The 18,290-nt window shown below is 36.6% G+C and overlaps 1 protein-coding gene across 4 annotated transcripts in view; it reads left to right on the plus strand.

Moving 5' to 3' along the window:
* Nucleotides 1–17,845, plus strand: part of LOC132356897 (zinc finger protein 81) — an 83,724-nt gene extending 65,879 nt beyond the window's left edge. For all 4 annotated transcript variants that reach the window (XM_059910101.1, XM_059910099.1, XM_059910100.1 and 1 more), the window contains one exon: nucleotides 15,468–17,845. In XM_059910101.1, the coding sequence (XP_059766084.1) occupies nucleotides 15,468–17,176 (1,709 nt within the window). In that variant the 3' untranslated portion in view covers nucleotides 17,177–17,845. The remainder of the gene's footprint in view (nucleotides 1–15,467) is intronic.
* Nucleotides 17,846–18,290: the final 445 nt, after the last annotated feature.

Genomic DNA, 18,290 nt, shown 5'->3' on the forward strand with positions numbered 1-18,290 from the left:
TATTGAAGAGGTTTTCTCTTATCATGGTTACATGTTGGATTTTGTCAAGTGCTTTTTCTTCATCTTATTAGAGTGATCATATGATCACTTTTATTTTGTTAATATGTGAATTTATTTATTGATTTTCAAATGTTAAATTGACCTTGCATTTTTGAGATAAATACTAGTTGATTTTGATTTATTACCCTTATTATATTAATGCATTGTTGGATTCTGTTTACTAATTTTTAAAAAAATATTGGCATTTTTCATGAGTGATATTGGTTTGTAGTTTTCTCTTTTTTTGCAATATCTTTGTCAGATTTCGGTATTAGAGTTATGCTGGCCACAAAAAAAAATGAGTTGTGAAGTTTTCCCTTCTCTATTATCTGAAATAGTTTGTGTAAGATTGTTACTTCTTTTTTTACTGTTTCACGGAATTCACCAGTGAAACCATCGGGCCTGGAATTTTCTTGATGAGAAAGTTTTAATAACAAATTCAATTTCTTTAATAGACATAGGGCTATTCAGATTTTCTGTTTCATCTTTTGTCAGACATAGTAAGTTGTATTTTTTAAGGAATTTGTCTATTTCCTTTATGTTGTCTAATTTAATTCTGTCATGGTCCGAGAAAAGAATATATTTAGCTGTTGATGGGTGTTGTGTACTAATATTATATATATATATAATCTCTCTATATATAGATTTAAAGTTGGTTGTGTGTTGTTGAGATCTGTTGCTTTATGGAATTATATTCTACTTGTTCAATTATTTGTAATTATAGGGGATAAAAACTGACGAGGAGATTTTAAAGTTTATATGGATATACAAAGGACCTAGAATAGCCAACACAGTCTTGAGAAAGAAGAAAAAGTATGAAAGATTTACACTACCTAATGTTCAGATTTACTATAAAGCTACAGTAATTCAGACAGTGTAGTATTTATATAAGGACAAACAGATATATAAATGGAACAAAAGAGAGTCCAAAAATAGACCCACACGTATATGGACAACTGAGTTTTGAGAAAGGTGCAAATACAATTCAGTGGGAGAAAGGAACATATTTTGAACAAATTGCACTTGAACAAATGGATATTAGTATCAAATGGAAGGAAAAAACCTTGACCCAAACCTCACACCATATACAAAAATTAACACGAGCCATAGTAGGACTGAATTGTTTCTATTGGACCAACCCATCTATCAGATCAAAACTGTTAATTCTGGAAAATATATTTTAAAAACTACTGAAGACACTGGAGAGTGACCAAAAGAACATTTTTCTAGGTCATCATATATTGAGTAATTTTGGATTGTATCTTGAACATTATCAGTGTTATGTTATAGTAACACTATATTCTGTTACACTGTTCTGTGCTTTTTCATAGTAGGCAATTAACCAGGTTATACTCAAATCGGAGATGCTGTCTCACCTAAGGTGGATAGCAACTCACATCTCTGTTCAGACTTCCTCTAACTTCTGACTTCTCTCCGAAATCTGCTTGCTTTTATTCACTCTACCAATACATGTTTTGTTTTGTTTTTCTAGAGCTTACAGTTACTGTCTGTAGAAGAATTGTTGTTTAGGAGGTTACTTCTCCATACTAGAAGTGGAACTCTTACAGTTGATCCTTGTACATTTACCCTGTATTCTGAGACCTTGCTAATAAATTCACTCATTAATTCTAGTGAGTCTTTTTGTAAATTCCTTAAAATTTTCTGTATCCATTATCATGTCTTTTTATCATTTCCTTTTTAGTCTGCATGCCCTTTATGTTTATTTTATCTTGTTCCCAATCTGAAGGCAAAGGCTTTCAGTCTTTCAGTGTTAAGTATATTAGCTGTGGTTTTCCTTAGATGCCCTTTATTAATTGTGGCAATTTATTTTTATTCCTAGTTTGAAGAGTTTTTAACATGAATGGATATGAGATATTCCAAATGCTTTTTCTGCATTTATTGAGATGAACATTTTATTCTGGTAATGTGATGAATTTCACTGATTTTCAGATGTTAAACTGACCTTGCATTCCCAGGATAAACCTTACTTGATCATGATGTATTATCTTCTTTCATGTATTTCTTGATTCAGTTTGCTAGTATTTGGTAAGGATTTTTATCTCTATGTTTCTGAGAGATATTAACCTTTAGTTTGGGGGGATTTTTTTCGCTTATAACATCTTTGATTTCAGTATCATGTTAATGCTAACCTCATAAAATGAGTTAAAATTCCATGCCTGCTCTGTCTTCTGGAAGAATTTGTGTAAAATTGCTATATTTGCTAAGATTTTTCAATGTTCACTCCTCTGTTTGGTGATTTTGTATAAGATTGCTTTAAATTTTATAATTTTTCCTTAAATATATGATAAAATTTACCAGTGAACTCATCTGGGTCTGAAGTTTTCTTTGTGGGATTATCTTTAATTTCAAATTCAGTTTCTTTAATAGATATAGGGATGTTCACATTTTCTATTTCTTCTTGTTTTGATAATTTTTCTTTCAAGGAGTTTGTGCATTTTATCTAAGTTGTCAATATTTGACATTCAGTTGTTTCATAATATTCCTGTATTATCATTTTAATGTCTGTTGTATCTTCTGTAATGTGCCCTCTTTCTCTGAAATTGATAAAATTTCAATTCAACAGGATTACAAAAATATAAATTTGTATGCACTTAATAACATAGCCTCAAAATATATAAAGAAAATATGGATTATACTAAAAGAAAAGATAAAATATACAACCATAGTTGGAGATTTTGACATACCTATCTCAGTAATTGATTTTTGTCTGTTTACAGACAAAAGAATCTGTAAAGATGTAGAGGATTTGAACACGATAAACCAGTATGACCTAACTGACACACATAGGTCACTGCATCCCACAACTGTAGATTACACATTCTTTTCAAGTGCATGTGGCACACTGACCAAAATAGACCCTATTTTGGGACATAAAGCTAATTGCAACAAATTTCAAAGGATTGAAATCATACATTATATGTTCTCTAGTTACTGTTGAAATAAATCAAAACTCTGAACAGAGAGACAATTAGAACATATCCAAATGTTTAGAAAGTAAGCAGCATATATACACATAGCTCATAAGTCAAAGAAAAATCCACAGTGGAATTAGAAAATATTTTGAGCAGAATGATAATGAAGATGTGACACATCAGAACTTGTGGCATGAAGCTCAAGTACCACCCAGATAGAAATTTATTGCTTTAGATCAAGATGGTAGAGTAGGAAAATCCTGAGCTCATCTCCTCCCACAAACACACTTAAATTACAGCTACACAGAGAACAACTAACTATCTCTGAGAATGACATGAAGACTAGCAGAACAGATTTTCCACAACTAAGGATATAAAGAAAAGGCCACATTGAGATATGTAGGAGGGGCAGAGACACAGTCTATTCAGAACCCACACACCCAGTGTGATGACCCACAAGCAAGAAGGTATCATAACTGCAGAGGTCCCCCTTGAAAAGTGAGGGGTCCAAGCCCCACGTTGCACTCCCCAGCCCAGGATACCTGCACTAGGAAGACAAGTCCCCCAACATCTGGCTTTGAAAACCAGTGGGGCTTACATCTGGGAAAGCTGGAGGGCTGTCAGAAACTAAGACTCCACTCTTGAAGGGCTCACATACAGACTTACTCTCTCTGAGTCCCATTGCAGAGGCAGCAGCTTGAAAGTGCCTGGGTTATACGAGAATGAGATTCACTGACTAATTTTAGAGCATGTTCCAGAGGGGCAGGGATCTAGTGGAACTTTCTCTAGGGACAGAATTGCTAGTGCATTTTTTTTACTCTCCTTCCACCTAGCTGGCCTGGTGCTGGCAGGTACCATTTCTGTCACTCTCCCACTCTCCATTAGCCTCACTAACACCATGCACCCAGTGTTCCTCTAAGGACCCACCCCACTCCACCCAGTGGGCAGCCTCAGCTGGCCCCAGTGCCCCCCCAAAGTGGGTCCTGCTCCAGGGGGCCATTCCACCCTCCAGTATGCTCACAGCAATCATGGCCCAACCACAACAGGTGAGTACATGCAGCCCACACAGAGGATACCCCTGGAGCACCTGGTTCTGGTGACCAGGGGGTATTGTATCACTGGATATTAAGAAGATATTATGATGAACTTTATGCTAACAAATTTGATAACTGAGATGAAATGGATACAGTCCTAGAAAAACACAAGTTATAAGAAATGTCACAAACAGAAAGAGAAAAATTTTAGTAGTCTTTTTATCTATCTATTAAAGAAGTTTAACCTAGAATTTAAAACCTCTCTTCATTGGTGAATTCTTCCTGTCGTTTAAAGAAATAATACCAGTATCGTACAAGTTCCTTTGGAGAACAACAAAAACAAAAAACATTTTCCACCTCATTTGATAGTAAATTGAACTATATTAGAATAAAAAATTACTCTTCTTCCAAAGGTATCATCATGGTCAGAATGGTGGTCACCTCTGGAGGTCAGTAATTGACTGGGAAGGACCACAAGGAAATTTCCTGGGATAATTAAAATATTTTATATTTTCATCTAGGTGGTGGTTACATGGGGTATAATATGAAAAAACTCATGAGTTCTACATTTAAGATCTGCACTTTACTGTATAGAAATTATACCTCAATAAATGAAGAATTTCTTATGCAGATCATCTTATGAGCCTGTGAGATTATTCCTTGGGGATATTTATATAGGAATGGTATTGCTTGATCATTGGAGTATACATGCTGTACACAAGTGTGCCCATTTCACCACATCTATGCCAGTACTTGGCATTATCCAGATTTCTTATTTTGTGGCCAATCTAATGGATGTAAAGTGGTATTGTGGTGTTTTTCCCCCTTTTTAATATCTGTTATCCATTTGGGTTTCCTCTCCTGTGAATTTCTTGTTCCTGTTATTTTATCTTGTCTAACCATATAGTTTTCTTCTATTCTTGACTTGTACCTAATTTGCTCACTTCCTTTTCCATTGAGCCTTTTCCCCCCACTGAGATGCCACTGGCTATGGATGTTGTTTACTGTCTTCTGGATATTTGTTCCCGTAGTAATTAATTCAAAAGATTCTTCCATTCTGAACACTTAAGCTTTTTATTTGTATTCTTATGACTTCCATATTGGCACCACTAGTTGCTATATTATAACTGGGCTTTAGTACCACACTTACCTACATATTAGACAATTCCCACAGAATATTCTACTTTATTCATCCTTACTTAGTATGTGAGGAATTGGCATCATCATTGCCCAAATCAGGAATCTTCAACATTCCAAACTTTGTCAGATTCTGCTGTTTCTTGTTTCTTCCCTCTTAGCTATCTTCTCCTACTAATTACTCTGCAATTCCTTTTTTTTCTTTTTAAAAGAATACTATTTAGATATCCTCTCATCTTAACTCCTAGTATCATCACCTAGAGTAAGTCTGTATTTTCTTATGCTTGGATTACTCTGTTCCTAATGGGATTTGCAGATTCCATTCTTGTTTCTAGTTCATCTTAAATGCCACTGATAGATTTCATTACCTGAGACACTGCATTTATCTTTGCCATTAGCTTTATGAAGTAAAGCTATTAATATTAAATATTAATTTTTTGCAGTCCAAATGATTTTATTTTTATTTTTTAAAATTTATTTTATTGAAGTATAGTTGATTTACAATGTTGTGTTAATTTATGCTGTACAACACAGTGATTCAGTTATACATATATATATTCTTCTTCATATTCTTTTCTGTTATAGTTTATCACAGGATATTGAATATAGTTTCCTGTGTCAATTACTCCATGTTATATAATACATGACCAATAGCTCTTCTCTCAGTGCCACCTACAACATGGCCATTTATTTCCAATTAAAGTTGTATCTGTGCAGTTTCCTTAATTCATGCTTTCCTCAGATTTTCACCTTGTCTTTAATGCCTACCAAATATGAAGTTCGTCTCTGAATCTAGGCTCTTTATTATTTTGTGCTTTGCCTATCTAGGCAATAGACACTTCCGTTTTGTTTCAGGTTATCGTCTATTCCATGAAACTCCCCTTACCTACTCCAAAGTTATTGCTCTTTTCCATTTCCGTTCCCCCATCACTCAGATGCTTCTGCCCCTAGTAATTTTGAAAGTCCCTGAAAATAAGAGCCTGTATCTTATTTTCGTTATCCAAATGCTAAGCACAAAGAAAATACCAATATTAACTAATCAAATTTGTGGGGGACAAGAATATGAGTATTTTGCTCTATTTCAGAAGGGTTTTTAAAAGTTCTACTGAGAGGAATTCAACGTAACATAGATTGTAATTGGAAAGCAAAGACAATGGAATCAAATATTTAAAAGTTTACTGTCTATGCATTGTGTTTCTATTTTTTTTTTTTTTTTAGGGAGGGGGAGAAGGGGGGTCGGGAGGCGGTGAGGTGAGGTGGAAGTGAGAACGAGGAAACCTGTGCTAAAACCTCTTCTAAGAGAAAAAGAAAGAGCGACCACCCCCGCTCCTCGCCGCCGCTGGTGCAAAAGGCGGTAACCAACCACCCAAGCCCACACCTGGCCCGAGCTCCACACCCAGGGCAGGAAGGGGGGTGAGAAGGAGGGCGGAGGAGGCCTGCCCTTTTTGTATTCAATTGCCCGTGCGTCTATGCAAAAAGCCTGGAGCAGGGCTGCACCCGCGGGAGGCACGCACAATGGCTGAAAGCTTTTCTGTTTGGGGATGTGGCTCTACCTGCCCACCCCTTCTGTGTTTCTATTTTTTAAACATTTATTTATTTTGGCTGCTATTAGAAGTCTATTAAAATGATTAGCAAAATGAATAGCACATAGGGTGTCTGCTTCAGAGGTTCAGAAAAAAGTCTCACTAGCAATATGATCAGATTAATTTTCAAAATAAAAGACTCAAACTATTTGATGAAGCATACATACATTTTTAAATAGCACAAAAGAAGATGCTAAGCAGGAATGGAGGAAGAGGATATGAACATGTCCTTTTATTTGGGAATAAACTGGACTTTTGGGAGGCATTTTTTTGAGTGGCAAAGAGAATGCCAGCTTGCATGCACAGCTCTTTCTAGACTGATGACTCTCCATTTATGTACTGTTCATTGAATCTGTGGGATCAGGAAAGGTGTAGAGAAACTTTTTATTGCAGGAGCAAATTTTTTACAATGAATATTGGTGCTGGTGATCTAAATATTGTCCAATACAGCAGGGGGTTAGAAGTTAAGTTCTATTTATGTTAGACATTTTATATACATTTAAGTGTTAAGTAAAGTGAGAAGTGAAGCCACCTCTAAAACCAAGCCTAGGAATCCAGGGCTTAATAACTTCCAAATAAAGTAAAGCCAAATGTATGAGAATAAAATGCAACTTAAGAATAAGAGGAGGGAGAGGCCTTCAAGATGGTGGAGGAGTAAGACGTGGAGATCACTTTCCTCCCCACAAATACATCAGAAATACATCTACATGTGGAACAACTCCTACAGAACACCTACTGAACGCTGGCAGAAGACCTCAGACTTCCCAAAAGATATATATTTTTTTCCTTTTTCCCTTGTGAAAATTCCCTTGCAAGTGTGTATGTGTATGCTTCTTTGTGGGATTTTGGCTGTCTGGCTTTGCTTTTCCATTTGTCCTAGGGTTCTGTCTGTTTTTTTTTTTTACTATAGTTTTTAGCGCTTGTTATCATTGATGGATTTGTTTTTTGGTTTGGTTGCTCTCTTCTTTCTTTTTTTTCTTACTTTTTAATTTTTTTTAATTTTTAATACTTTAAAAAATTTTTTATTTTAATAACTTTATTTTATTTTATTTATTTATTTCTTTCTTTCGTTTTTTCTCCCTTTTCTTCTGAGCCATTTGGCTGACAGGGTCTTGGTGCTCCAGCTGGGTGTCAGTCCTGTGCCTCTGAGGTGGGAGAGCCGAGTTCAGCACACTGGTCCACCAGAGACCTCCCAGCTCCACTCAACGACCAGCAAGCTACAGTGCTGGACACCCTATGCCAAACAACTAGCAAGATAGGAACACAACCCCACCCATTAGCAGAGAGGCTGTCTAAAATCATAATAAGGTCACAGACACCCCAAAACACACCACCGGACAGGGTCCTGCCCACCAGAAAGACAAGATCCAGTCTCATCCACCAGAACACAAGCACCAGTCCCCTCCACCAGGAAGCCTACACAACCCACTGAACCAACCTTAGCCACTGGGGGCAGACACCAAAAACAACGGGAACTATGAACCTGCAGCCTGTGAAAAGGAGACCCCAAACACAGTAAGTTAAACAAAATGAAAAGACAGAGAAACACACAGCAGATGAAGGAGCAAGGTAAAAACCCACCAGACCAAACAAATGACGAGGAAATAGGCAGTCTACCTGAAAAAGAATTCAGAGTAATGATAGTAAAGATGATCCAAAATCTTGGAAATACAATGGAGAAAATATAAGAAACGTTTAACAAGAATCTAGAAGAACTAAAGAGAAAACAAACAATGATGAACAACACAATAAATGAAATTAAAACTTCTCTAGAAGGAATCTATAGCAGAATAACTGAGGCAGAAGAACTGATAAGTGACCTGGAAGATAAAATAGTGGAAATAACTACCGAACAGCAGAATAAAGAAAAAAGAATGAAAAGAATTGAGGACACTCTCAGAGACCTCTGGGACAACATTAAACGCACCAACATTCGAATTATAGGGGTCCCAGAAGAAGAAGAGAAAAAGAAAGGGACTGAGAAAATGTTTGAAGAGGTTATAGTTGAAAACTTCCCAAATACGGGAAAGGAAATACTCAATCAAGTCCAGGAAGCACAGAGAGTCCCATAGAGGATAAATCCAAGGAGAAACATGCCAAGACACATATTAATCAAACTACCAAAAATTAAATACAAAGAAAAAATATTAAAAGCAGCAAGGGAAAAACAAATAACATACAAAGGAATCCCCATAAGGTTAACAGCTGATCTTTCAGCAGAAACTCTGCAAGCCAGAAGCGAGTGTCAGAACATATTTAAAGTGATGAAAGGGAAAAAACTACAACCAAGATTACTGCACCCAGCAAGGATCTCATTCAGATTCGATGGAGAAACTAAAACCTTTACAGACAAGTAAAAGCTAAAAGAATTCACCACCACCAAACCAGCTTTACAACAAATGCTAAAGGAACTTCTCTAGGCAGGAAACACAAGAGAAGGAAAAGACCTACAATAACAAACCCAAAACAATTAAGAAAATGGTAATAGGAACATACATATCGATAACTACCTTAAATGTAAATGGATTAAATGCTCCAACCAAAAGACATAGACTGGCTGAATGGATACAAAAACAAGACCCGTATATATGCTGTCTACAAGAGACCCACTTCAGACCTAGGGACACATACAGACTGAAAGTGAGGGGATGGAAAAAGATATTCCATGCAAATGGAAATCAAAAGAAAGCTGGAGTAGCAATTCTCATATCAGACAAAATAAACTTTAAAATAAAGACTATTACAAGAGACAAAGAAGGACACTACATAATGATCAAGGGATCAATCCAAGAAGAAGATAGAACAATTGTAAATATTTATGCACCCAACATAGGAGCACCTCAGTACAGAAGGCAAATGCTAACAGCCATAAAAGGAGAAATCGGCAGTAACACAATCATAGTAGGGGACTTTAACACCCCACTTTCACCAATGGACAGATCATCCAAAATGAAAATAAATAAGGAAACACAAGCTTTAAATGATACATTAAACAAGATGGACTTAATTGATATTTATAGGACATTCCATCCAAAAACAACAGAATACACTTTCTTCTCAAGTGCTCATGGAACATTCTCCAGGATAGATCATATCCTGGGTCACAAACCAAGCCTTGGTAAATTTAAGAAAATTGAAATCATATCAAGTATCTTTTCTGATCACAATGCTATGAGACTAGATATCAATTACAGGGGGAAAAAATCTGTAAAAATTACAAACACATGGAGGCTAAACAATACACTACTAAATAACCAAGAGATCACTGAAGAAATCAAAGAGGAAATCAAAAAAATACCTAGAAACAAATGACAATGAAAACACGACAACCCAAAACCTATGGAATGCAGCCAAAGCAGTTCTAAGAGGGAAGTTTATAGCAATGCAATCCTACCTCAAGAAACAAAAAACATCTCAAATAAACAACCTAACCTTACACCTAAAGCAATTAGAGAAAGAAGAACAAAAAAACCCCAAAGTTAGCAGACGGAAAGAAATCATAAAGATCAGATCAGAAATAAATGAAAAAGAAATGAAGGAAACAATAGCAAAGATCAATAAAACTAAAAGCTGGTTCTTTGAGAAGATAAACAAAATTGATAAACCGTTAGCCAGACTCCTCAAGAGAAAAAGGGAGAAGACTCAATAGTCTTGAAAAAGGAGAAGTAACAACTGACACTTCAGAAATACAAAGGATCATGAGAGATTACTACAAGCAACTATATGCCAATAAAATGGACAACCTGGAAGAAATGGACAGATTCTTAGAAAAGCACAACCTTCTGAGACTGAAGCAGGAAGAAATAGGAAATGTAAGCAGACCAGTCACAAGCACTGAAATTGAGACTGTGATTAAAAATCTTCCAACAAACAAAAGCCCAGGACCAGATGGCTTCACAGGCGAATTCTATCAAACATTTAGAGAAGAGCTAACACCTATCCTTCTCAAACTCTTCCAAAATATAGCAGAGGGAGGAACACTCCCCAACTCATTCTACGAGGCCACCATCACCCTGATACCAAAACCAGACAAAGATGTCACAAAGAAAGAAAACTACAGGCCAATATCACTGATGAACATACATGCAAATATCCTCAACAAAATACTAGCAAACAGAATCCAACAGCACAGTAAAAGGATCATACACCATGATCAAGTGGGGTTTATCCCAGGAATGCAAGGATTCTTGCATATACGCAAACCAATCAATATGATAAAACATATGAACAAATTGAAGGAGAAAAACCATATGATCATCTCAATAGATGCAGTAAAAGCTTTCGACAAGGGGCTTCCCTGGTGGCGCAGTGGTTAAGAATCCGCCTGCCAAGGCAGGGGACACGGGTTCAAGCCCTGGCCCGGGGAAGATCCCACATGCCGCGGAGCAACTAAGCCCATGCTCCACAACTACTGAGCCTGTGCTCCAGAGTCTGTGAGCCACAACTACTGAAGCCTGTGTGCACCTAGAGCCCGTGCTCCGCAACAAGAGAAGTCACTGCAATGAGAAGCCTGCGCACCGCAATGAAGAGGAGCCCCTGCTCCCCGCAACTAGAGAAAGCCCATGCACAACAACGAAGACTCAACGCAGCCAAAAATAGATAAATAAATAAATTTATAAAAAGAAAAAAAAAAGCATTCGACAAAATTCAACACCCATTTATGATAAAAACTCTCCAGAAAGTAGACATAGAGGGAACTTACCTCAACATAATAAAGGCCATATATGACAAACCCACAGCCAACATCGTTCTCAATGGTGAAAACTGAAACCATTTCCACTAAGATCAGGAACAAGACAAGGTTGCCCACTCTCCCCACTGTTATTCAACATAGTTTTGGAAGTTTTAGCCACAGCAATCAGAGAAGAAAAAGAAATAAAAGGAATCCAAACTGGAAAAGAAGAAGTAAAGCTGTCACTGTTTGCAGATGACATGATACAATACATAGAGCATACTAAAGACTCTACCAGAAAACTACTAGAGCTAATCAATGAATTTGGTAAAGTATCAGGATACAAAATTAATGCACAGAAATCTCTTGCATTCCTATACACTAATGATGAAAATTCTGAAAGAGAAATTAAGGAAACACTCCCATTTACCATTGCAACAAAAAGAATAAAATACTTAGGAATAAACCTACCTAAGGAGACAGAAGACCTGTATGCAGAAAACTATAAGACACTGATGAAAGAAATTAAAGATGATACAAACAGATGGAGAGATATATACCATGTTCTCAGATTGGAAGAATCAACATTGTGAAAATGACTATACTACCCAAAGCAATCAATGCAATCCCTATCAAACTACCAATGGCATTTTTCACAGAACTAGAAGCAAAAATTTCACAATGTGTATGGAAACACAAAAGACCCCAAATAGCCAAAGCAGTCTTGAGAAAGAAAAACGGAGCTGGAGAAATCAGGCTCCCTGACTTCAGACTATACTACAAAGCTACAGTAATCAAGACAGTATGGTACTGGCACAAAAACAGAAATATAGATAAATGGAACAGGATAGAAAGCCCAGAGATAAACCCACGCACATATGGTCAACTTATTTTTGATAAAGGAGGCAAGAATATACAATGGAGAAAAGACAGTCTCTTCAATAAGTGGTGCTGGGAAAACTGGACAGCTACATGTAAAAGAATGAAATTAGAACACTCCCTAACACCATACACAAAAATAAACTGAAAATGGGTTAAGGACCTAAATGTAAGGCCAGACACTATAAAACTCTTAGAGGAAAACATAGGCAGAACAATATGACATAAATCACAGCAAGATCTTTTTTGACCCACCTCCTAGAGAAACGGAAATAAAAACAAAAATAAACAAATGGGACCTAATGAAACTTAAAAGCTTTTGCACAACAAAGGAAACCATAAACAAGACCAAAAGACAACCCTCAGAATGGGAGGAAATATTTGCAAATGAAGCAACTGACAAACGATTAATCTCCAAAATTTACAAGCAGCTCATGCAGCTCAATATCAAAAAAAACAAACAACCCAGCCCAAAAATGGGCAGAAGACCTAAATAGACATTTCTCCAAAGAAGATATACAGATTGCCAACAAACACATGAAAGAATGCTCAACATCATTAATCATTAGAGAAATGCAAATCAAAACTACAATGAGATATCATCTCACACTGGTCAGAGTGGCCATCATCAAAAAATCTAGAAACAATAAATGCTGGAGAGGGTGTAGAGAAAAGGGAACCCTCTTGCACTGTTGGTGGGAATGTAAATTGATACAGCCACTATGGAGAACAGTATGGAGGTTCCTTAAAAAACTAAAAATAGAACTACCATACGACCCAGGAATCCCACTACTGGGCATATACCCTGAGAAAACCATAATTCAAAAAGAGTCATGTACCACAATGTTCATTGAAGGTGTATTTACAATAGCCAGGACATGGAAGCAACCTGAGTGTCCATCGACAGGTGAATGTTTAAAGAAGATGTGGCAGATATATACAATGGAATATTACTCAGCCATAAAAAGAAACGTAATTGAGTTATTTGTAGTGAGGTGGGTGGACCTAGAGTGTGTCATACAGAGTGAAGCAAGTCAGAAAGAGAAAAACAAATACCGTATGCTAACACATATATATGGAATCAAAAAAACAATGGTTCTGACGAACCTAGGGGCAGGACAGGAATAAAGACACAGACGTAGAGAATGGACTTGAGGACACGGGGAGGGGGAAGGGTAAGCTGGGACGAAGTGAGAGAGTGGCATGGACTTATATATACTACCAAATGTAAAATAGATAGCTAGTGGGAAGTATCCGCAAAGCACAGGGAGATCAGCTCGGTGATTTGTGACCACCTAGAGGGGTGGGATAGGGAAGGTGGGAGGGAGATGCAAGAGGGAGGAGATATGGGGATATATGTATATGTATAGCTGATTCACTTTGTTATAAAGCAGAAACAAACACACCCTTGTAAAGCAATTATACTCCAATAAAGATGTTAAAAAATAAAAAAAAAAAGAAGAGGATGAGATTTTTTATGGGACATGTGTTCAGAGTACAGTATCAAAATGACTAACGGGAAAACTGGATTTGATGATTCAGAGCATTCTCAGTATCTAAAAACTCTTGCTGGTGAGATAGTGTGTAATTCTTCATTTTACAATTATTATTGAGATTGGCATATGTCTCATGAACTGTACTTGTGATGGAACAATCTGTGATTCCCACTCTGGGCAAGAATAGTATATTAATTGTGTTAAAGGTAATTCACAGTAGTAAAGAGAGCATTAGATACAGTGACTTAAATACAGAATTTTATTTCTCTCTTATATAAAGTCTCTAATATCACAGGCCATTGGAAAACCTAGTTGCTCCTGCTTATTCATGAATCCAGGTTCCTTCCATTACTCAACTCTGCTGTCTCTTGGATTCTTTGTGGCATCTGCATGTTTGAATCCATGTTGCCGTCAAGTCCAGGTTTTAGTAAGCAAGAGGGTAGAAGAAGGTATAGAGAAAACATGCCTACTGTTTCAATGCTCTGGTTTGAAGGTAGCACCCATTATTTTCTCTCACATTCTGTTTAGAACATTGTCACATGGCCACACCAATTTTCAAAGGAGGTTGAGAAATGTTATATGACTGGGCAGCCATATGCCTGGCTACTACTCTGTTTTTGCAAAAGAATGATGAAACAGATTCTGGTGGGCAGCTTTCAGTCTACCACAGTTGGTTTGTCATCTCTCTGATTTTGTACTTCTTGTTAAATATATATAATTTTTGTTCCAAGAAAACAATAACACCTGGATGGAGAGTTGGAGTATAGACATCCATTTATTGTTTGTATAGGTCAAGATGGCTGTGATCACAATATTTTTCCTATAGGCATGAATAAATTAATTTTTTCAGTTTTTTTGAGATATAATTGACATACATCATGGTATAAATTTAATGTGTACAGCATAATGACTGGACATATATATCGTGAAATGATTGCCACAGTAAGTTTAGTTAACATCCATATCGTATAGATACAAAAAAGAGAAAGAAAAAATTTTTCCTCGTGATGAGAATTTTTAGGATCTACTCTCTTAGCAAATTTAACTGTTTTTTATCACCTTAATTTGATATTGTTGCTCATAAGCAAGAAGCAGTGAGATAAGTGAGGATTTAGAATTGAACGCTAATGAGGACTTAGACTCTGAGTCACCCCTTCAAGCCAAGCTAATGAAGACTTAGACTCTGAGTCACCCCTTCAAGCCTAGGCTCTCCACAGAAATTTCCCCTTAAAACCCTTGTCTGTTTAATCTTCACTTCACCCTTCTTGATATCCCCTACCAAAATAGAGCTAGATTGCTTAGCTGAACTCCAATCTCCAATACTGAATATATATATATATATATATATATATATATATATATATATATATATATATATATATATATAATCATCCTGAACTTCACTTTCCTTATCTACAATGGTGGATAATAATAGAAAATACCTCATAGGGCTTTTGAAAGGATTAAATGAGTTCATATGTATATATTTCTTAGAACAATGCCTGGAACATCGTGTCATATAAGAGCTTGGCACATAATAAGTGCTATATATGTATTTTCTGTCATTGTCATCATCATCATCATCATCAAATTTACTGGTTTCCCTGTGTTCAATTTGGATTAATTTACGTGTACCTTTTAATCTTCTGCTGTCTATTCTTTGTGTCAATTTTACTTTTTCATTCTCTTTTTAGATGGAAAGTTTGGGATTAAGACCTCACAAAAAAGAATTTCTGGAAAAGTTTCATTTCATACTGAAATGGAGGGTGAAGATACAAGAGATGATTCATTGTATTCCATTTTAGAAGAACTGTGGCACGGTGCTGAACAGATAAAAAGCTATCAGGAAAAACAGAACAAACCTCTGAGTCATGCTGCTTTCATCAATAAGAAAATGTTGAATACAGAATGGGATTATGAATATAAAGACAGTGGAAAATTTGTTCATCCAGGCCCAAATCTTATTCCTTCACAGAAAAGATCCCATAAACGTGACTCATTTGGAAAGAGTTTAAAGTATAATTTAGATGTACCTATTCATAATAAAAACAATGCAACAAAGAACTTTGATAAAATTATTGGACACGGTCAAGTTTTCACCCAGAGCTCTTCTTATACTAACCATGAAAATACACATACAGGAGTGAAATTCTGTGACAGCAATCAGTGTGGCAAAGTCTTCAGCCTCAAACAAGCACTCAGTCACAATCTGAAATTTCCTGTTGGGGAGAAAGCAAATATGTGTACTGAACTTGGGAAGATCTTCACCCAGAGGTCACACCTCTTTGCACCTCAGAGAATTCATACTATGGAAAAACCTCATGAACTTAGCAAATGTGTGAATGTTTTTACACAGAAGCCACTACTCAGTATATATTTGAGAGTTCATAGAGATGAAAAACTATATATATGTTCTGAGTGTGGGAAGGCGTTCATCCAAAATTCAGAATTAATTATGCATGAGAAAATTCATACTAGAGAAAAACCCTATAAATGTAGTGAATGTGGAAAATCATTTTTCCAAGTGTCATCTCTACTTAGGCATCAGACAACCCATACTGGAGAAAAACTTTATGAATGCAGTGAATGTGGGAAAGGCTTCTCCCTGAACTCAGCCCTCAATGTACATCAGAAAATTCATACTGGAGAGAGACACCACAAGTGCAGTGAGTGTGGGAAAGCCTTTACCCAAAAATCAACGCTCAGAATGCATCAGAGAATTCATACAGGAGAGAGATCCTACATATGTACTGAATGTGGACAGGCCTTCATCCAAAAGGCACACTTGATTGCACATCAAAGAATTCATACTGGAGAGAAGCCTTATGAATGCAGTGACTGTGCGAAATCTTTCCCTTCTAAGTCACAACTCCAGATGCATAAGCGAATTCACACAGGAGAGAAACCCTATATATGCACTGACTGTGGGAAGGCCTTTACCAACAGGTCAAATCTCAATACTCACCAGAAATCTCATACTGGAGAGAAGTCTTATATATGTGCAGAATGTGGGAAAGCCTTCACAGACAGGTCAAATTTCAATAAACACCAGACAATTCATACTGGAGAGAAACCCTATGTCTGTGCTGATTGTGGGAGGGCCTTCATCCAGAAGTCAGAGTTAATTACACATCAGAGAATCCATACTACAGAGAAGCCTTATAAATGTTCTGACTGTGAGAAATCCTTCTCCAAGAAACCACATCTCAAAGTACATCAGCGAATTCACACAGGAGAGAAACCATATATATGTGCAGAATGTGGGAAAGCTTTCACTGACAGGTCAAATTTCAATAAACACCAGACAATTCATACTGGAGAGAAACCCTATAAATGTAGTGACTGTGGAAAGGGCTTCACTCAGAAATCAGTTCTGAGTATGCATCGCAATATTCATACATGAAAGTAACCCTGTTTCTTGAAAATGAGAAAACCTTATCACAGAAATCAGGTCTAAGTGTGTATTATAAAATTCAACCAAGACCGATCATATATGAATACATTGTATAATAAAAAGAATTCATCAGGCTCTTTCACCTAAGATGAGAAAAATTATTTGGAAGAGACCCTCTAAGAATGCACTGAATGAAGGGGAACTTCCATATTTTCACAGCCTCACAAAATATAATAGAATTCATACTGGGGAAAATGCTGTCAGTTTGAAGCATTAGGAAAAGCCTTCCTGTACAAAGTATTATATAAGGCAAGTTATTACCAAATTCTTTACAGATGGAGTATGCAAAATTATATAAATGACTGTAATGTTTACTGTGTTATATTAAGCAATTTAAAGTGTCAACAAAACAAAAGGTAGGACAACAAAATGATATATTTAATGTGTAGACCTGCTCTCAGTTCTGTAGGGTATTTGTAGCAGAACACATTGCACAATGGGAGGAATAATTGAATTGAAATTTTTTTTGGATTTAATGTAATTGTGTCTATCAAATATGTTTCCTACTGAATATTTTGCTCATGTGAATCCACAGTTTTAAAGTCATTATGGTTTTATATATACACACATCTGCTGATATAATTTTACATGAACACATAAATATAATCCTATCATTCATACTGGTTTCCATGACATCATATTTTTATCTTCCTTCATTGTGGTACAATGCAAAATAGCCACAGATCTCTCCCATCTTTTTTTATGCACCCCCCTTTGTAATATTACTCTGTTGTTTTTCTTATTAAGAGGTAGAGCTGTCTCTCTACTCCTTGACTCTGAGCTTGGCCATGTGACTTGTTTTGGCCAATGTACATTAACAAAGAGATTCAAGAAGATGCTGGGGAAGTGTGTAAAGCCTGCCTCGAGTCTTACCCTCTCTTGCTGCTCTTTGGAATTCCAAGACCTTCGTGTGAAGAAACTCATTACTGAGGGATGAGAAGCCACATGGAACAGAGATGAACCAGGCCAGCTGAAGCCCCTTAGACCAAATGCCAGACATGGGAGTGAGGCCTTCATCAACCTTCAGCCCCAGCCACGCCAGCCCACACCAGAAGAGCCACAC

This window comes from Balaenoptera ricei, chromosome X (assembly GCF_028023285.1).
Source record: "Balaenoptera ricei isolate mBalRic1 chromosome X, mBalRic1.hap2, whole genome shotgun sequence".
NCBI classification, from domain to species: Eukaryota; Metazoa; Chordata; class Mammalia; order Artiodactyla; family Balaenopteridae; genus Balaenoptera; species Balaenoptera ricei.